General features: G+C 35.2%; 1 protein-coding gene across 22 annotated transcripts in view; it reads right to left on the minus strand.

The window, feature by feature from the left end:
• The window catches only part of RALGAPA1 (Ral GTPase activating protein catalytic subunit alpha 1), a 106138-nt gene that overhangs the window by 29806 nt on the left and 53689 nt on the right, over positions 1-22643 (minus strand). For all 22 annotated transcript variants that reach the window (XR_014946685.1, XM_085549148.1, XM_085549147.1 and 19 more), the window contains 9 exons: positions 21121-21231; positions 20113-20181; positions 19222-19356; positions 18522-18705; positions 11218-12082; positions 9634-9705; positions 8998-9121; positions 8115-8270; positions 182-340 (listed from right to left, as the gene is read on the minus strand). Coding sequence is in view for 21 of the 22 variants with exons in the window: in XM_085549148.1 (XP_085405274.1) it covers positions 182-340; positions 8115-8270; positions 8998-9121; positions 9634-9705; positions 11218-12082; positions 18522-18705; positions 19222-19356; positions 20113-20181; positions 21121-21231 (1875 nt within the window). In the remaining variant the exon portion in view is untranslated. The remainder of the gene's footprint in view (positions 1-181; positions 341-8114; positions 8271-8997; positions 9122-9633; positions 9706-11217; positions 12083-18521; positions 18706-19221; positions 19357-20112; positions 20182-21120; positions 21232-22643) is intronic.

The raw sequence follows: 22643 nt of genomic DNA on the forward strand, positions 1-22643 counted from the left end.
CTCCTACCACAAGACCACCTTGCTGAATCAGTTTATTACACCAAAGCTCTGCATTCAAAATAGAACTCAGTTCATGAATTTGGAACATGACAAAGAATACACATTCTCTCTGCGCTGTGTGTATCACTGTTCCATAGGTATAAACACATGAAGGAAACACATGACCCAACACCTGCCTTACCTCAGGCTTCTTCATGATCTGGATACTGAACATATGGTTTTTCATGGGATAGATAACAATAAGAACATCACCAAATTCTGTTGGAATTATTCCTCTTCTATAATCTCGAGTATGCTCTGACCAAACAATGTGTACTTCATCGTTCCCTAAATGTCTTAGCTGGAAAAGCAGAAATACAAGAGCATTAGTTTAAATATGTTCAGTATACATACAGCTATGGTCTTACTTCAATAGGAAAAAAAACAAACAACTCAGGAAACAGAAATAAAGAAGAATAAAATAAATTCCACTACAGTTCTCACATTTTCAGTCACAGTATTGGTTTTTGCTATGGATTTTTATACATTGCTGCCAATTACTATTTAAATTAACGATCATGTCAACAAAGTCTAATAAAAGCTAAAATTTTGTTGATATTATCTCAAGAATGTCAAGTAATTCAATCTGATTTGCCAAAATGGTTTCAAGACTGCCGTCATTGACAGGCAGTAAACTACTAAATTCCATATGAATTTTAAAAATAGACAGATAAACATTTGTTTAAAAGACATCCATCTGAGCAATCTTTTAACCTTGTCACTCTAGCCAAATTCTAAACCAGCCACCACAATTTTTTCCTCCTTGTGCACCACCAGATATAGCTGACGATTTTCTTTATCCACAGTTTTCAGTTTGTTTGCACAGCTTTGGCCTACTTGAATTTGTCAATCAATTGCCTTGATGTTATTCAAAGGACAGCACCCGTGAATGGCTGTTAACAAGGATACAAACCTGAGCATTCCAAGTCATTGTTTTGTATAAAAAGGCAACAACTCTCTGTATTCACTTTTTACAATACAACTGCACTTTAAATAAAAGGAAAACATATACAGAGTCATCAGAGAAATATCATTTCAAATATTTGCTTCTTCCTCTTATAAAATCTCCTGGAACACTATTTTTGTCATACCTGAAGGCTTATATTGGTTATGAGTAGCAATCTACAAAAACAAACCAAAAAAGAAAATAAAGGAAAAAGAACCCAAACATGCCTTTGTTCTTCCCTGCTGGCTTTGCATTGCATTAGACTGAAAGCCAGTACATTATTTCTACAACAAAAGCTTTTTTTTTCAGTTTTGGACTGGGCAAAGTACAGATGGCATCAGTGCCAGCCATGCCTCCTGTGATGTTCAACAAACCATTTGTTTTGCCTGGACCAGATCATATATATAAAGAACGATGAGTGCCATTCCTTTGAAGTGAGCTATTTTTGCCTCTTTTGTAGATGTCATAGTTATTTTGAACTGCATTTAGATACTATTGTGCTAACCATAAACATAGACCAAGAGAAGACTTGGTTACAACAGCATTCAGGATGTTGAGTCTTACTTGACTGGATGTGAAAAAAACTGGGTAGCAACCTGAACCACTGATATGGAACGCAAGAACACCAGCTGCAGAAACTCCGGATGACATGTTTACAATGACATGTTGTGAAAGACAAGTAAGTGTGGAACTGCTTGGAGGGCCTGAATTTCTTCCACCTTCCAAGGTAAAGTGACACTCAAACAATGCATCAAAATATGACAGTGACATAAGGACATGTGGAACTGGCAGGCCCACACTCATAAGTGGGTGAAAAGTTCAGGAATAATGAGACAGACTTATCAAAGAGGTTCAGATAGAAAATCTCGCGGAATATGAAAAAAAACACAACAGTATGATCCTAGATTGAGCTACAGTGGGTCATCTAGTACACCCTTTTTGAACTGACTGCTAAAAAGCAGAACAGCCATCACTGATACACTCATCACTGCACAGTACCATTCTTAATTACAGCATTATTGAACTATTAATTAGAAGTCAACTTTACTTATCATCTTTGGACTCACTGACAATAACCTTGCACTGTTACATTTTAAGTAATGGGTAGAGACAAACTACATGCCAAATAAGCAGCTTTAAAATCCTAACCATATTGAGTTTAGATAGTACAGTTTCTGGATGTCCCCGAGTGTCATTTATCAAGGGTTGCCCCTGTGTATCTGTAACTAGAATTTACACCTAATTAGATATGCTAACAATTCTTGCATTTCTGGGATAGCTGCTGAGATGGAGCATCACTACTGATGCATACTTGCAAATCAGAATGGCGTGGATTTTGGAGTGTGATAAAGTGCGATAAAAGTCTATTGTGCAGTTATTTCACAAGGACTACTGAAAAAGAGCACATAAATTAGGATGCCAAGTGTACTGAAGAGATTAGTGATTTTTCTTTTTATTTTGGAAATTTGCTTCATTATGTACAGGTGTGAGGATACACTCCAGGCTACACTAACTTATTCAGAAGAACAGTGAATTGGATGATTCCACTGAGTGCTGAGTTCTGTCACCCGTCCTTCATGTCTCTCAGGAGTACTCCCAAAAATGATTTGATTAAGACTTATTTTAAGTGCAGAATGGGAACCCTGTGACACACAATGCATTGGGTCAAACTTAGTGCAAGTAGGTAAATGACGGCATTAACTGTGAGTGCTGGTTTATAACAAAATGTATACTACTCAAAATCAAAACTATGATCAATGCCTTGTGCCCACAATAGGAGGAAGAAGAGCAACAAGAGAATATACAACTATAAAAGACTGGGTGTTACTTATTTTATCTCAGTGCTTGGAGAAGAATTAAAACTTGGATAAGTAATTCTATTCATTTTCAAGAGAAGATCAAAAAGAGTTCTGATCTTAAAAAAGAGCTCCTTACTGCTTCTTTCACATGATCTCATCATGGACAGTAAGCAAAGCTTATGAGAAAGTCTGAATGGTTATAACTTGACTAATGAATCTGCTTGATTCATGGAAGAGCTCCAATACCTAGAATTGTCTCAAAAAGCTTTTGATGGTCTGCTAGCTTGTGCATGAACTTTTTAGAAGAATTTCAATTTTTCTTCTTTTTTCATTTCCCTCTGCAATGACCTTGAAATGGAGTGCTGCTCCACCACAAAGCTCTCCAGCAAGCACAGCAAACATCAGGAGAATCCATCATACACTGTAATAATTACACTACAGAAGGGTCATAGTCTGACTTCTTTCAACTTTAATCCGGATTCCTTAAGTCTGAATTGGAAACATCACAGAATTAATGCCCTGGACACAAGTGGCACAAAGGTACTGAGTTATAACCATTTCTTTGCGTTGAATCCACAGGACACACAGCAACATAGTTTGTCATGAAGAAAGTGTGGTTCCACTGTCATCTATCAGGATCAGATGTGGTATGTACAGAATGTAGAGGTAACAAGACTGAATTCTGTGTCAGTGGTTATTCAAAACTCTCCACCAGCAGTTGCCTTAGCCATTCCATCATCAAATAATTTCCTGATCTTGTTTTGTATGTACATAAGCAAGCAGTTAAGTGCAAATACTTACTAGAGATTTGAAGAACAGCAATAATATAAATATGTAAAATTTGCTAAAGCTATGTTATACTTCAAGTAACTGGTAATACGCTACAGCTGAAATACCTGGAACTGTAGATATATACCAATATTCCACTAAATACCAATTAAATATCGTATAACTTCAGATCCAGCTCTACATAGTTTACTGTTGAAGTATAAAGCAATGCACAAAACAGAAACTAGGAAAAGAATTGGTAAAAAGGCAAATATTCTTTGTAGTGGCATACTGAAAGGATGTAAGTATCAAGCCTGGAGAATGGAAGGTTAAGCAAGCAATATAGCAGTTTAGGATATAGTAGACAAATTTTAGCTATGCGTGTGGAGAAGGAAAGGCTATATTGCAAGCAATGTTACATGGAAAAAAGGAACAGCATTAAGCACCAAATGGATGTAAGAATCCAGAAAAGTGGATCAAATTAAAGATGATTTCCGGCTATGGGCATAAGTGACAGGCACAATGGCCATGTTATCCATGGTGATCCACAAAGGTGGCAATGAGAAATAGATTAAGAGCTCTGTTTTGCCAATTTTAAACCTGAGCTGACGGGAAGACAGCCTGAGGAAATGTCAGAGATGGACAGATTTTTTAGGCTTGCTTTGAAACTCTACTCCATTAAAATAAATATATAAAAATGACCAACTGTAAGATTACCTGAAATTTCAAATTTAACTCAAAATACTTTAAAATATTCTTACTCTATAGCCATCATCATGTGTCAGCTCTCTTAATACATTTATGTTAACTGAATACAAAAGAAACGTGAAATAAATATAACCAGGAGGGATGATCAAATCTAATTTTGATACATTAGTGTCATATGCTGTACATGTTACAATAGCAGCCAGACTTAATACTAAGCTGCAGGCTATACTGAAATTTCCAAATGGCAGATTGTTCTAAGTGATACCAAGTATAATTGAAGTAATAAACGATAGTAAAAGCAAAGCACACTGTCAGGAAGAATTTAAGTATTTACTTTTTAAAATTAAATGAGTTAGGTTTGGAAAGGCAAGACAAGTGAAATAATGCAGGGCTCAATTTACAAAAAAATTCCTTTTATTTATCTGTTGCATTAACCCTTGAACTCTTGCCAAAATTACTGTAATTTCTAATATTCACTTACCTAAAGGAGGGAGAAAAAAGGTTATTATATTTCCTTCTGATACAGCAACGTCCCCAAATTTGCTGCTTCTTCAAAAATGAAAGTGTTCATTATAAAAAGAACAGAAGAAGCAGAAACATCTGAAGTCCTGGCAGACTGCAGCTAGTTTTGCTCACTGAATGTAGGGAGCACTTCTGTTTATAGTATAAACTAACTCTGGTTGAATTTTTCACCAAACTTTAACAACTATGGTACTGTGGTTTTGTTGTGTCTTTAGGTTTTTTTAAGTATCACGTGTACTTAATTGTAACTCAAAAAAAACAAACAAACAAAAAAAACCCATAATTTTTTACATCGATACATTTTCAACTCCCTGATACATCTTGATACAGCATTAAAAAACTAGCTGAGAGTTCTAATTCTTTTGACAACATCAGAGATAAACTAGGATCATGTAATATGGCCAAGGCCCAAGAGGAATGAGTACCCCAATTGTTAATAACATTACCACTAGTTATTTATGCATCGCATGCATAATCTCACCTACAATGCCCCCACTCCTCCATTTGGCTAAGGAAGGAGGAGTCAGACAGGTGATATGGTAGAGGCACAAATATGAGCTTTTTCACTCTACAAACTGAGTCTTCACAGCTTAATTAAACTCTGACATTTTCCTTGTAATTTTTAATCTAACCCTTAATTCTAAAAGAAACAAATTGGGTTATATTATTAGTATTAAATCTTTAATTTGGTATTTTTAAATTATGTGCATGCTTTAGATATGTATTTCAATGTTAAGTTCCTTTATGTACCCACATTTTAATTTGTGCTTCCCGAATTCATGCCTTTTCTTGTTCATGTCTTCAGTAACAAATGCTTCAGAGGGACCCAAGACATTTAAAAGTTTTATTTACTACTTTGTAAGATGGATGGAAAATAAGTTTAAAATTGGGTTGGCCTCTGAAACAGCAAAATCTTGATTTTGCAGTAGCTGGACAGGCAGGAAGAAGTTTTGTTTTAATTTAATTTGATTTCCATTTATAAAATGGACCTATCATGCACCTCTAGGCACATTTACAGTGTAAAAACAGCAGCAGTTCTAAGCCAAGTACTGGAAGTTTGCTTTTTTCTCTTCGAATGAAATAGATAAAGAAAGTACATGAAAGTCTGGCAGACAAACTCAAGTTTCTCTTGAGGTCATGAACATTACTGTGCTCGGCACAATTACAGGGATTCTGAAGTCCATTCTACTGAGTGTGAGCTTGCACAGGACATAAAATATATACATTTTTTCTGACCCTTTCACAGCGTAAGAAGCACAAGTAGTTTCAGAACCAGTAAAATAAGTAAGCACTAAACCTGCTTCCCTTCTCATGACTCCTGATCCAACTTGATGATTCTTCCCAAGATCCAAATTTGATGATTTTCTCTAATTTGGGATGACATTTTTTGCATCTCTGGTGCTGGATTCTTAATGCCTAATATTTCTTTCCATACAGTCTTTACTTGACAAGTAGGAGACAGCACTATCAGTTTCTCTAACTCCTTTACTTAGGCCATTTTCATTGAACATACATAAAATACTTTCCAACCTGTCTCTATTAAATTTGATTGAAATGGATTGAAATGGAGATATTAGAGAAGGGAGGAGAGATGTAAAGGCAGGCCCACTAGCCTTCATTCATTGGGAAACAGGGCCTTAAATTAACAGAGAACAAATGTAGAGAAGGAACAGGAAAGAAAGCCACATGGAAAAAAGGAACATGGTAACAGCCCATCAGCAGGGTGCTACAAATACAATCCCAACATTCTGATATATACTCCACTGACATACCCATACAGACCTCGAATATTCCTAATTGCTGAAAAGTGAGATTGTGAAAGAAGATAGAAATGGGCCTGGGGCAAACTGGAGCTGTTAAAAAAGTCCAGTTGACATCAGCCTCACAAGTTAAATCACAGAAGGCCTGGACCAGCACTGAACCTCATCTGGCAGAACAGCTATATGCAGATTCAGAGTGCTCCTGGAAACAGACATGAGATCTTTCCTGCGCATTCTGCTGAAGCCTACAGTATTTGAAGATTATTCGAGAAAAATTAATTTTTATTGTGATCCATCTTTCTCCTTTCCAACGCTTTGCAATGCTCTAATTCAACCATTACATGCAAAGACTGAAAACATAATTATAAGCTGTGTTGCACAAAACCACATTTCTTTTAAAACATACAGAAGCCAGTTAACACAACAGCATATATTGTAGCAATATATGTTGCACTATGCTGGAACAAAAGCAGCAACCTTATTTTAAAGTTAGCCATATTATCTATTAAACCACTCTTATAAATCACTAACAATCTGACTATTACTCTGGCTATACTTAATGAAATAAAGAACAGGAAGGACCCAGCACTGCAGGCACACAAGAAGAAATATCTTTAATTAAAAAACAAACAAACAAAAACCAACAACCTAAGATGCAGCGGTGAGAAGTTAGAACCCACAGTTAGTCTATTATAATAACAAGAGTAACATTCATATTTTTTTCTTCAAGTTGAACACAAAGAACAAAAAGTCATTAATAACTGAAGTTTGCCAGAGGCATGGCTATTACTCTCTTTACTGACTGTCTATTGTCTAATTTAATTACAAGTATTAAACTCCACGCTGAGGTCAACCAGCTTCAGTTCCTTCAATATTACACTTCAACCAGTGCTCATTAACGTGTCTACTGAATGGATTAGCACATCTGAAGATGTATGTATGCAGGACAGGGGACAACCTAATGATAGCCAACTGTTCATTTATAATAAGACACATGTTTGAGGTGCTAACTTATTATCACTAATATGGAATTGATTAAATTCTCAAGAAAAAAAATACCAATACAGAAAATCATTCTTTTCTTATCATGACAATGAGACATTCTATCACTCCTAAGCATTCCTGTCTGCTCCAAAACAAAACACCTTTTATATGATAAGCACCGTCAAATTATTAATATTTTGAACTTTTTAAAGGGAAAATTAAGTTAATAGGCAGCATGTGATCCCTTAATAAAAAGTCACCTGTGAAAATACTCACCATATATTTATCACCTGGCATTTGAAGTCTCAAATATTAAAAATGCACCCCTTTTTCACCTACACAAATGCTTCCTTAATTTTTCACCAGTATTCATATGATCCCACCAGTATTTACAATAATAGCAAAATTCACCATTCTGACAGATAGTTTATATGGCTTAACCTCCTATAAAATACCTACTATCAGCAGGTAAATGTATCATGTTTTATGATTTATTTCTTAAGAGAAAATTACTGGATTTTCTTTAGAATGACTCTAACTTTCCTAGTCCTATTACTACAAGGAAATCTTTTAATCAGAAACACGTACCTTTTTTGTTAGAGAGTCATCTGAATCAGAAGGCATTCTTGTTGACACATGGAACATTACTTCTACTGTTGAGGTAGCAAAATATGGAGTGGTCAAACCAGTGCTTTTGTTTTTTTGCAGTCCTCCCATAAATCCACAATGGTTTGTGAGATTTACCTAAAAGTAAAGTCCAGGAGACATTAGGAGAAAAAACATGATCAGGTGATAAATACAGTCTTCATATACAGGTTTTTTAATTCACTTTCAACTGAATTTTAAAAATTGATGGTCACTTTTCATAGCCAGCCAGAAGCAGGAGTGATTCCTGTACTTCTGTGAGATGGTGCTGTGTTTCAGAAAGTTAATCTTTTGCAGTCAGAAATAAAGGACATGAAAAAGGGAAATCCTTTTAACAATATCTGACTACTGACTGAAGGGTTACAGTGCTGTAGAGATGATGGGGTATAAGACAGCATTTGTGACTCCTGGAATAGACATGTGAAGAGAACAGAGTGGCTGTGAATGGGCAGATGCTTGCAGTGGAAGGGAGCTAGAAGAGAACATGGGTAAAGATGCATTGTCATGTTTTTAGGATTCAGAAATTCTAAAAAAGCTAAAACTTCAGTGAATTTCATGCTTTATAGGCCCATAGAGCAGTCAAGATACCTCCTCATGAGTCCATGAAGTACAAAATTGAATATTAATGAATAATCCCTGCCTGCATAAACTTTCCTAAATTGAAACAGCTTAGAATTAAATATCTAGCATTGCTAATGAAATTAGCATTCTTCCCTGCATCCTATTAGTGAAACAGTACTTGTAAGTAATTTAAAGAGCCAAAGAATTGTAGGGATATATAATTTTGTCTGTAAACAAACTTAGAATACAAAATTTGAATAAATACCTCCCAGCCAAGGCCAGCTACAAAATCCTCATAGGCTTGACTTCCCCCAGTATTAGTAAGAATGGAGTGTTTATCTTCTTGTCCCTCAGCAACATAAAACACCGCAATCTTGTGGGTCTCTCGGCTGTAAAACATGGGATGGTCACCACATAACAGTGCCTTTGCTAATACAAGACCAAAATATACAAACACTACACATAGACCATGGGTGGTTTAATTTCAAAAAAGACTGGAAATAAAGAACAGCTACACAACGTTTTAATTCTATGCTACAATTCTACCTATAATTCCATGTCCTCAAATACACATATTGTAGTAAAACAAGTAGCTAAAACTAAAAAGGCAGACACATACATATTGATGTTTTAAAACTATCCCACGTTGCACATCCAGATGCTAGTAATTTCAATTTATTTGGAAATCTGTTCTATTTCATGACGTCTGTCCTATACATTATCACTCTACAAGTAACATTAACGTAACTTCCATGTAACAACAATAACTACAATATACTGCAATATATATATAAAAAAAAAGATTACAACATTATTTTTAACATCAGCTCAATTAACTCATCTATGCAAATTACAGACATTTAAATACAAAAAAGGTAGGGTAGCCATTAGAAGAATTTACCACTGTCTTGAGTCCAAATTTCTGAGCTCTCGAAGTAACTTCTCATTTTTCTTCAGGAGATGAAAGCTCCTTCTAAATAGAAAAATTTGTAACTTTATTACTTGTTTAGTTATGAAACATCAGAACAGTAAAAGAACTGTACAAAAACATTGCCAAGTCCAAGTATGAACAGCCAACAAACACTTCTACCTTTTCAACCAGCCTTTCTAATATAAAATGATTAAGGTATCTTAAATAAATATATAAATGAAAATCTAAGCTATTTTTTTTTTACTCCTGGAAACCTTCTATATCCATTATAATCATGAAAGCAAATGTTATTACTTTTTGTCTTCTTCACTCAACCTACTGGATACAGCAGCAATCAATCTGCTCCCTGCAGAAGAATGGGCAGAATGGCTTTTGACACATATACAATCTGCGCATTTTACGAGGCCAAAGCACATGCTTAGTGACAAAACACACTCCGCAATCCACTGTTATAGGGAGTTAGCACATTCAATACTGAGCTTTTGCTCTTCTGAATTACTGAAGAGAACAGAATATAGCTCAGAAGTCACTCAGCCAGTTGTAACAATTTAAAGGAGAAACAAAACAATATGTTACAGTAATAAAGGCACCTCTAAAAATAAAAAAACACTTTAAATACTCCCTACAAAACACAGTGGAATGAATTTAAGAGCAGCAGTGTTCAAAAACAGCCCGACTTGAGGAGTTAATGGCCCAGTTATGAAAGGTCATAACACCAAAATATTTGAAGTAAAAAAACAACCTGATTCCAGTATGTAGCTCAGTGGCATAAGTTATAGAATATCCATTTTCCTTCAAAGTAAAAGAATATTTCAGTGTTTGTAATTATATACAGAATTGCACAGATATGGTAGAAGAAGTTTCTAGACTCTTAAGTTCTAGGATGCTAATATCTTAAACACCTACATATATGTGCACATATAACTAAATACATCTTAAACACAAATCATGATGATAACATAAGCAGAGACATCTAAGTTCATAACCACAGGTGGATTGTCTCCTCTTCTAAACAACCAACGTCAAAATAAATACTACAAGACACTTTTCTAGTTAGCTAACAAGGGAGTTGCATGCAAGCATGGTCTTAGCAGGCAAAGCAGCAGGACACCAACCAGCAACACAATAGCTGAGAGTGCGACACTTCAGAGACTCATTTTGGCATAGAAATATAACAATTTTTGCAAGAACACACAAGGCAAACAAAGAAAGCAAAAACATGCCATGTCTACCCATGGTAGTATCCCTCAGTACAGTTGGTGAAAAGATTATTAGAAAAAATACAACCCCTTCAATTCTCCCTCCAATACTAACAATGAAAGTAGCAATAAAGGCAATAGTCTTCTCCTTTTTGTCTCTCTAAATGACAGGCTGAAATGCACAAGAAAAGTTCCTTTTCCCCCTAGCTGCAAGTTGCAAAATCCCTCTGCTTTTGTTGGCTGGACGAGAATATTTTTGGCTGAACCCACTCTACGAACAACTATTATTACACAGTATGAGCAGGGCAATTCTTTCAAAAAGTGATCATAAAAATATGGTCTTATCTTTTCTTACCTCTTATCCCAAGAATTCATTCCCAGTATACTGAGAAGTAGTCTGCAGTAGTAAAATGCTGACTGAGGCTTTTGCGATGTTGGCTCATCCTGCTCCATAGCCCTCATATTTAAATCATTGAAATGTTTTTCAACAAACTCTCTCTCTTCTGTGTGCTGTTTCAGGATTGCATTGATGACATCATTCTCCTGCTTCTCTGAGATGCAGACTGGTTGAGGAGCAGGAATGTTGAGTGAGACACCAGTCCTCTGTAAGCATTCAGGGCTTGTAACACCTAAATACTGCAAGAGCTCATCAAGGGCATCTTCTTCATCCCTAATTGTATCCCATGTTGGTACAGTGTCTCTGAATTTCCTTTTTACTTGGAGTGTAATTCCATCTCTTGCAGATATATCCTCCACATGCTCAAAAGAAGGAAGAGCATCTTCAGTTTTTTCTTGTTGAGATAATGAAAGGGCAAAAGATGTTTGTTGTGAAGATGCACATAAGGATGATGGTCCATACAAAATGGCTGAATCCCATGAGTATTTGCCAGACAGATCACGCACTATAATTCTGACATTTGAATTAGCAGATGCAAGTCCAGCAGATAGTCCTCCCCCAGGCATGTCATCTTCTGCTTGGATTTGTATACAAGACACCAAGGAAGTATTGTTTAACACAAAGAACTGAAGGTTTGGGTTCTCAAAAAGTTCAGGAGAAAGTTCAGGACTTTCACTGTACGGATTGTCATTATTTTCACACACTTGACTAGTTAGCATAGCAGGTCCTCCACTCATAGGATAGTGGCCTAAGTGGTTGACTAGGTGTGTGATCACAGTACGAGCAGCAACAGAAATTAATCCTTGTTGCATGTGAGTTTTCACTGTGAGAGAAAGAACACAGGTTTTCAAGTAAGAGCTCAAGAAACAACACCGAGATTTACTGGTTTCTTTTGGTCTCTTCCTCTTCAGAAGTTTAAAAGAAAAGATAAGCAATGCAAACTTCACATACTACCAACATGGTAATATTAGGAAAATACGTATTTTGACAAACATTGGTTTCATATATAACTAGCATGAAAAGTCTTAACACAATTAAAGAAGCATCTTAACCATTTTACAGCCTACCATACTGCCTTATCACATTTTGGTAATCAGCATGGTTCATTTAAAATAAACAATAGTATTCTTTAGTCTAGTGAAAAATCTTAAATTACTAATGAAGTAGAGATCATAATTACATTATAAGAAGATCATTTCAAATTGCAATATATATATATTTTTAAATTATTTCTACACATCATTACCCTGTGAAAAGCAAAGGAACACAGATGCACAAAATCTCAAATCCATCTTAATTTCCCAGGGGAGCACATAGATGCGGATTAGGTTGAGAATAACACTGGATAAATTTTAAGTACCATAGCAAAGATTAGGCTACCTATACTGAACTTAATAAAATTAGCAATGTTTAAAAAAATGATGCATCTCATGCCCTAATTGTATTTTTAAAAGTTTCTCTCCAAGTTTTTCCAGTTGGAAAGAAGCGTTAAATGTGCTCACCTTATATGATATTTATCCTGTGAAATCTACAGGTATTTCTGTAAGGCTTTGTCACTTACATTCTTTCTTGGATACCATTCACTTATATAAAGCACTATCTGAATTTTTGTAATGCATAACAGCTGCCATGACAGTTAAGTTTCTGAAGTAATGGATATATTCTGTATCTGCAGAAGTAAACAATTTCGCATACATTTGCCTTCTATATTTCTCACAAGGTTTGGGTAACGAACACTTGGATTTCTGGCTCTTCCATACCTTTTAGGAAACACTAGATCTGAACTGCAAAAAGAGAAAGATCTCATTCTGTCAATAACTGGTAACACCAACTTACTTTCTACCCTGTTCCAAAACTTAGGAAAACTCAAATATTTTGATCAGTTAAGACCTTGGAAGGTCAGGGAACTGGGCTGAACCAGCTTGTAAACCTCTGACACTAATAAAAACAAATTAGATATTATGTATGGAGGTGTTTTTTATTTAGATTACCTACATCCTTCTCGTGGTTTAAAAATTAACAAACATAAAAACATTCAGTGAAGCTGAATTAAATGTTCAGATACTGATAGCATACAAGGAAATTAAGTTATAGTGCCATCTGCTGAAACATAAGGAGGAACTGTAAGCAAAGGTGTAAAGACAAAGAGAAATCAAGTTGGATGCTTGAAGAATAATTTACCAATGCAGTACTAGCCAGCACATGGAGAGTGCAGATACTGGCTCGTCTTTGTCAGCATATTTATGCCAAATGTTTACAGCTTGGTAACACACAGATGAGTAAGAAAATACTTTTCTCAGGTTCCTAGGAGCAGATGTGAGCTTCTCAGCTAAGCGAAGTAACACACTGAGTGGGTTAATTGCATTTAGTGTATTTCTACTGAAACAACCAAAGAAATGAGGGGTTCTATAGTTTGTAAGATATTACTATTACCATTTATTGGCAAATCCTAGAAATCTCAAACCATACAATGATTGTTTTCTGTCTATATTACTCAAGATACTCCCTTATGAGCCCCTCGACATACTGAAAGGAAACGTTATGTAATGATACAAAGAGTGGAACTAAAATCAGGAAGATCCATTCCCAGTTCTACCATGGGCATTCTGTAAAAATTTTATTCTTGAATTTAAATAAAAAAAGAACTGGAATATAAATCTGTAAATGCCTCTTCTAAAAATCAGTATAGTACATCTCACTGAGTATCTTCTCAGAACGTATTAATGTTGGTCATGTGGTCTAAAAATGACATAGAAAACACTATTAAGAAAGCATACTGGCATACTGAAAAATCAACACATAGCCTGTTACACAAAGGAGTCTCTGTATACATTTCTGCCACACAGCAAATCAGGATTTGGTGATGGTTTTCCATAGTTTAAATAATAAAAAAAAATAAAAAATAGGCAACACAAAACTAAACATAAAACAACCAATAATGCATTTTGAAAAGGTAAGTTTTAAATCACTTTTTTAACCTAAAGGACACATTTCAGCAGTTTGTTCAGCACACCTCCTCAAACTGGATCAAGTGGGCATTCAATACACTAGGATTCTTAAAATGCATATCCAAACCACATACTGTTTCTGCAGGGCAGATCAAAATACGCAGTAACACAACCATCAGAACTTTACCACAAATTCTACAGACTAAGTTGTACTAATGCACATTACTGGCTGCTTTGCCAATATGTAATACTGACTGAACACATCTCTGCTCTCTTTACAACAGTACAGTCTCTCACTTGGGCAATGCAATTTGTATGTGTACATGATCACTTGGTAATTTGCTAGAAGCATGTTATATTGGCTATTTTTCTCAGTTCCTGAAATTACCTCTTTTGTGAGAAGAATGAAGGTCTATCACCACTAATTTGTATCAGTGCCAGGAATGGACAATTCCTGAATTTCCTTAGGATGTGTTGTTAACTCTTTACTTCAACTTTGGCTGAACGGCTTCTAAACAACTGCAGTTATATAGTAGAAGGATAAAGTAATGTCCGAAGGCAAAATTTAACTCTGTTTATCCTTTTAGCTACCTAAAAGAATGATGCACCTTTGCGTAGTGATTCATCTCAGTAATAAACACAAATTGGAGAAATGAGACAAATCATTCTCTGGAAACTTTCCTTTTTCTCCATTACTTTTAGAAGGAGCCTAAGAGAATTCAACATAGGTCAGATACCTAAATTTTACACTAGCATATGGAAGTCTTACCCCATTCTGTTTTTAAGCTACAGGTACGGGAAGAATCTCCATTTAGAATAAATTTCACAAAACACAAATTGTGCCAATCTAGATGCACCATGCATAAACTGTTTTTTTTAAAGGCATTATTTTTTGTATCGTTTCAGTAAAAATGGCAATCAGCATCAAAGCTTTAACAGTAAAGCAAAAGTACATACTTTTTCTAATATTGATTGGAAAAGATCATTTACTTAGAAACTGAAGCATATTAGGAAAAATGATCAGTATAAACAAAACTTCGAAAAGTCTTTGAAGAAATGTCAGAAATGGGAAAAAAGACACAAAATCAATTACTGATATATCACTGAAACTATGCAATGGAACTACTTGCCTTTCCAATCTCATCTATCTCTAACAGGTTTGTGACCTATGAAGAGCAGGACTCAAAGCATTTCTGCACAGTCGCAAAAAAAATTCCTGTAAAATACTATTTCCTTCTAACTAGACTCTGTTCATTGCTCTGATTTTGCTGTTTATCAATATTAGAAGATATGCAGCAGATGTTCACATATTTTCATGTAACCACCTTTCTTGCTTATGTTAGCATCACAAAAGAAACTCAATTTTACTTCTCATAAACGTTTTTAACATTTAATATAAACGATTAAAATTATTTTAACAAGAGCTTCCATTTTAATTCTCCCTCACATAAATTCATGGTCCTATAATGACAGGTAAAAGATCAGAAGCAGGTAAGCAGATTACAGCAGAATACATTACTAAACTCTACAGTGAATGGCTGTAATGCTATCCTCCTTGCAGAAAGCACACCTGTATCACTGTGATGCTGCATTTAGGCTAGACAGGTGCAGATAATTAGCATAAACAGCTATATGCCTGTACTGTAGCTAGAGAAAGCCGCTGATTATGCCAGTGAGAGGATCTGTTCATCAGACTTTAGGTACACATGCCCTGTGATTCTGTACTCGTACAAAAGAACCACAGACTTCAACTATGGAAGTAATGATAATGCAAGAAAAGCTGCTTACTGTCAGCTGCTAATAGTTCATTCTTGTCTACATACAACATTTTAATATCTTAATACAATTTCAAAATTGTTCTTCCTGTGCCTTACACTGCAATTTACCATTTCACCTGAAACCTATAAAAAGGAGGAAAATAGTTTCAATGATAATCCTAGGTATAGCATTTCATTTGAGACAGCCCTTGGAAAGTTACTGAGACAAACAGGGGCACTGTCTTCTCTCCTGCTGTTGCCCATTTCCAGAGGATTTAATAAATCTTTGTCCTGTTGTTTATTGGCGGCTTGCTCTAACCTCCAAATAGAGCTTGAGCCCACCTTATAGCTGTATCACAGAAAGTCCCATGTTTGTCTCATCCTGCATCATACTGAGGGTAAGCGTCCATAAAACGAGCTGACACATAACAATAACATGACTGACCTTGAACAATGGATATGTCAGTCATCTCTTCAACTGATAAAAGGCATCCTATCTTTAGAATAATGCTGTTTCAGTGCTTTCAATTTTGCTTGTTATCTAAGGAAAGATTCTAGCAATCCCCATCCTGTCTTTGATTTCTCTACAACTGTTCTTTTACCTACTTCCATAATCTTCAAAGAGATACGATAAAACTTGTACTCTACTAAATAAGAAGTTGACCTACTGTCATCCTATTCTGCTGCTCGTTTGCGCTACCTGACTCACAGAATCACAGAATGACCCGGGTTGGAAGGGTCTCAAGACTCCCCTTGTCTTGAATCATAGAATGACCTGGGTTGGAAGGGACCTCCAGGATCATGAAGTTCCAACCCCCCTGCCTGGCAGGGCCACCAAGCTTCCACAATTACTAGATCAGGTTGCCCAGGGCCCCATCCAACCTGGCCTTGAACACCTCCAGTCTGGTCACTACACACTAACTTTGCACTGCTCAATGCCAAAGGGAACAGATGTTTTGTGATGGGTTAGAAAATGCCAGTGTAGTTTAGAAGTGCCATGGTTGCAAGACCAGGGTTGCATTATAGCACTGTTATCTGTTGACTAAATTTCACAAACTGACTTAAAATTCCAGAGCTCTGAAACTTGAAAAACATGGGCTTTTTAAACTTATCTGGACAGAGAAAAGTAACACCTGAAGTTACTTTTATTTAGAAATTTATCAAGAAATAATAAAAGAACAGATCACATACAGAAATGCAAAATGAAGATATCGATGCTAAGGCTTTGTGCAACTGCATTCATTTAAAGAGAAATCTATTCAGGGTTGTCTTTTCAGATTGTCAGATTAAACAAGCCACACAGCATTTGCTGCAAACCCATAATTACAGATTATTACAGAATACAAAAGATGCCAGGCATAAAAAGCTACTACAATTCTCCACACTGTAATAGAACATGCGGTGGAAGTTAATCTTGGCAAATGCTTTAAATATTAGCTTTACATAATATGTATAGGTGAGACTGTAATTAGGACAGAATGAATCTTTCGAAGCCTCTTTCATTCTGACCCAGCAGATGATTACTTTTTACTAATAAGAACCACAGCCATTTGACAAAAAGCCAACTATAGTACCTTGCTTCATTCTTCAGTAAATTTAATAATTACAGCTTCTCCTGCCAATAGTTCTCAAATCAGACTTGTTCAATCCAATACTGAGCTTATTAGGGGACAGCTCTATGTTTAGAATTCTTTGGCCAAAAAAGTACTTGAGGATGATGAAGCATGCCTTAGACAAGGGCACAATGATTAGCCATTTTCTCTACATAAAAAACAGCACGTAGTCACTACAGACCACAAAATCACCTGCTGTTAGCACACAGCTGCTACAAAGAGCTTCTGCATTTATCTGGTTCTTAATACCTTTAAGGAAGCCTAAATGGAACAACTTAATATGGTTGGAGAATAGCACTACACAGAGTTTCTGGTGCCTGTATTAATCTCATCTTTTTTCAATTTTCTTCTCAATGTAGCCATTTCATATCTACTAGATACGCTGTATAATACTGCTCTTCTGTATCTTAAGTTTCTTGATTTACTTTTGTTTTTGAGATCTGAAGAAAAAGTTAATTCTCAGGTCTCTTAAGGTTCCAAGCAGATGGGAGAAAATTTCTCTTCTAAAAGCATAAAGAGATCAACAACAAAGTATAATAAGTAAAAAAAAAAAAGTAAATTAACAGCAAGCTTAAAATACTGCAAGCTTAGAAAAGAAAAAAAAAAAAATGTCCAAAATACTCTCAGAAAAAGGAATAAAATTGCAAAAGAAATAAAAAAGTTACTGGAAGTACACTGAAAAATAATGCTTATTCATGTTCCAGTACACAATTTTTTATTTTTTTTTTTGTTGATACAGAGCACAGAAGAATCCATATCAAATTGATCTTCGTGTTCTTCAGAAGATACTTACTCCAGTTAATCAAATAGCAATTGCTCAGAATTATTTTGCTACCTAGTGTTAAGGCACGACTTAAAAGTTACGCTTTAAACAAGCACTCCAGTAGTGGAAAACAAGGTTAAAACCTTTTTGAAAGAAAATGTACTTAGGCAGTTTGACAAACCTTCAGTGACTGGTTGAAGTTTAGAAGAACGTTCCGAGTCTGGAGAATGAAGTGGTTCTGGTTCCTTCAAACTTTCTAAATGCATAAATGGATCGTAATCCACACATGCCAAATCAGAAAGACTTAGGGGAAAATATTTGGGGTTACTAAAACACTGAGATCCATAGACACATCCATGTAGAACCTAGAACAAAAACAGGATTTCATTACTGAAATTTCTATTTGATGGTTTTGTAAGAATTTAGATTTATTTTTATTTACACTTTGAAATTAATTTGTTAGAAGCAGGTAGGCAGGATAAAATCCTGGAAATTTTAGATGTTTGATGTTTACAGAAACAAACCCACATCTGTAAAGATAACTTTGCTTTGCTTATTGATTAGAAAATTGTTTGGTATGTAAAAGCTACATCTTTATATGTCTTAAAGGTATGTCTGGTCTTTTATAACACAAGCGTCTGCTATTGGTATGGCATATATAATCTGATAGTCAATCATAAAGTGGTAAGACAATATTAAGAATTCCAAATACACCAATGATCACACAGTTAACTACAAAATGTACAAGATCTAAGACAGCACTCCAGATTTTAGTGGTAGAATGAGGTCAGTTTACAGAACAGTTCTGTCCTTATTTTCATGAAAGCTGACACTTCCTTCATGTCTAGAAATACTGATATAGCAAGTAAAGTAGCAGGTACCTTATATATACAATTGAGAACAGATCTCTCAGTCTTATCATTTTCTGCTCCCGTTGCATGAAGAGGCTGCAGCAAGGTCTTCAATGGCAAGGCCATTATCCAATCCAATAAGCACAGAAGTAAGGAAACTACCAACTGTAACAAACACTTTCAATTACAAATCAATTAACACAGCACTTGCTGCCTCACAGTTATCACTGTATTTCATTTCTCTGTTTCACTTTCTTTTCTCAATTTAGAGAACCTGGCAAACTTACACAGAAATTACAGGTCACACTTGTTTAAAAACCAATGTCTGTTCAAATGCTATATAACATGAGTAAAAATCTTAGTTGGAGCAACCTACATAACTCAGAGAAGACAAAACTTTCCGTAGGCAGAAAGCACGACTGAGAGTATCAGATGGTTGAAATAAGAGTCCATCATAGACAGGGGACTCAGATCCACTGAAAATATGGAAAGACAGACGAAGTACATCAACAATCAAATTAGCCTGAATATTACTGATTGCCTTGCTGAAAAATTTACTTGAAATAATAAAAATTCACAACCTTCTGAGTACTTTGAAATGTATTCCCAAGAAGTTGAAAATATACTTTCACTATAAGACAAGTTTAAAAAGTCTACCTTGCTTAATTTAAGGATAAAGACAGGAGACTTTCTAATGACTGAAAGCAATCTATTTCAATTAATTTTAAAAGCATATTTTTCAGCAAAAAATTCAGAAAGTCATTTGCATAGAGAACACTGCCATAAGTCTGGGAAGAAAATACTGCATTATATTTACAAAACTGGATCCCTGCTATAAAGGAATATTTTAAAATTTGTAACAAAACCGCCACACATTTCTAAGTTACTTTTCCTAAGTAAAAAGGAACAGAAAATGTTTACCCTCTTGTCCTGTTCATATGATGAAGCTTCTGTACCGGGTAGCAAATGGGTAATCGTTGCTATCAGAATCTGGAGAAAATACAGCATAGTTTCTTTACAAGGTTTAAAGTGATTTATTTTAGCAGGTAAATGGGACACAATACTAGACACATAGCTGAATTACATTTAGGTTATTTTGAGATAAATCATACCATTCCTTGCCATTTTTTAATGTTATAAATAAAACCCTTTTACTTGAATTTCAGAGAAGACACTGTAGGAAAATGTTAGGTATGACTGACATAAGTTCCTAGTATCGTAAAATCTTCAGGTTCAGTGCAATTACACAGCTGCTCCAAATACTTAGGCAGTAAGAGAACTTGATTCCACATATTCGTAGGGTGCAAAAATGATCCTGATATTTTGTATATGGGACCACACTAATTTTATTATTTCTTGAAATACTAGAACTTGTAAACAACCTTCTTTCATTTAATCAATAATATGACTGCACAGGAGCAGAGAAATCCTTCTTATGCCTTTTAAGAAGCTTCCACACAATTCCCTTTCTGGTTACCTGGGAGACCTCTATCTTTTTTCTGCTCAGATTCACAGAGGCCATAGCCTAATTCCTTGTTATTCAAAGTGCATTAAAGAAAAATATATTTGCTTTATACAGATACATCAATGGATATACAAAATACAATTGCAGATACCAATTAGATAGCTGCTTTCTTACTAAACTTAAACATATATATCTGCCAATATCTAACACAAAATAATTTACTTAATTTAAAATATGCTCACCTAAATAATGATGAAACTGTGCTGGAGAAAAAAAAAAACATGCTATAGCCATTTTACATATTAAGATTGGAATCAGTAAGTGTTACACGAACCCATACCATTGATTTTCAGTAAGATAATGTCAATTTTGCATTTTGTGACACATACTTATCAATACCGTGGTATTTTAACGTTAGTGAAATATATATCTTGCTGTTACTTTAAAAAAAATAAATTACTTACTTGAATAATTCTTAAAGGTGAATCAGCTTGATACACTTGAAGTCTATGCACATAATGTATCAGCATGTTCAGCATACTGCAGGCAACCTGAGCTACTGTTTTATTTGGAAACTAGAAAAGAACACAGTGCAGTAATGATGACTGTGACTTCATGTAATAATATACTAGGAGGAGAGGTGGTCAGGAATTCCAGTGATGGAATTAATCCAACATATGGTTCCTATGTACTCATTTACGGGAGAAACAACTTTCGCACAATATAAAAGAAATGATTTTATAATCCTAAACAGACGTTACCAGCTAACATTCAAGGTCTGGATCAGACAACAAGTAAGTTGCACAGAATGAAGGAAATGGGAAAGAAGTCTTCTAAGTTTAATCTCACACTGGTTAGGATAATACCATGAAGCCAGAACAAACAAATTAGCTCCTTCTTACCTGCATTATTATTACTATTATCACAAAAAAACCCAACCAAACCAAACCAACCAAACAAACAAAAAAACCCACCACAGGATTCTGAAAATCAGAGCTCTTGTTGAGGACCGAAGTAAGTGAACAATCAAGTATCTACTATACAAGACACAGTACTAAAAACAGTGAGACTAATTATTCAGTTACTTGTTAGTGACTGCTACATACAGCACTTGTCTGAATGGAAATGAATGCACTCTGGCTTCTACTACTCTTTTCTGTGCTCTTTTAAATGTTGGAAAATGTTACTGTACAAGAGCCTGGTTTAAACAACTCCTGAACTGTTACTGTGTTTGTCAAGGAAGACGTGAATGCATTTGTACAATAGCTCTCCATTCTTGCTAGCTGATGTAGATGCTATCCTAGATTCCTTTTAGTTATTAGCACAGTCAAACTACAGGCTTCTGAAGACAGTACAGAAATCATAGAAGAAAAAATTACATGCAATAGCCCCAAGGACTTAGGAAGGGAAGGATTTCAAATATATTCTTATCACTTAAATACTGCCTTTAGTAAAAATAAGTATTCCAATCCCTATTTCTAACAAATCACATATCACCCAGGAAATAATTAGGTACTGCTGTTTTCATCAGGAAAAATCCTATTCTATTTATCTGATAAAGATGAGTGACTTTAGAATTCTTCCTTTATTAAAAGGCTAATAAATTAGTTTACATGTTCCAAGCTCACTTTACTTAGCAGTGAAGCTATGACAGGTGTGTGCTCCAAGGTGGCTAAGTACTGACCTCTGAATTCAGAATACAGTAATTATGTTATAAAAATAGTTAGATCTAGTTCACTGGTTTCTTAGACTGTGTTCTTAACAAGTCCAATTTTATTAACCTATCAGAGAAATGTGTATCTCACGTATCCATAAAGAAAGAAAGAAAAAAAGCTTTAAGAAAGCTGAAGCACCTGGGCAATGAAGTATTAACAGAACAATAAGAATTTCGGAACAGAAGTTTTTGAATGGCAATAATTTAAAGGTAAGAAATACACTGGAATAAAACTCTATCCTAAACCAGCTTCTTACAAAGCAGAGCTATAAC

The sequence above is a fragment of the Coturnix japonica genome, chromosome 5 (genome assembly GCF_054131305.1).
Source record: "Coturnix japonica strain WE chromosome 5, WE-NBRP24, whole genome shotgun sequence".
NCBI classification, from domain to species: domain Eukaryota; kingdom Metazoa; phylum Chordata; class Aves; order Galliformes; family Phasianidae; genus Coturnix; species Coturnix japonica.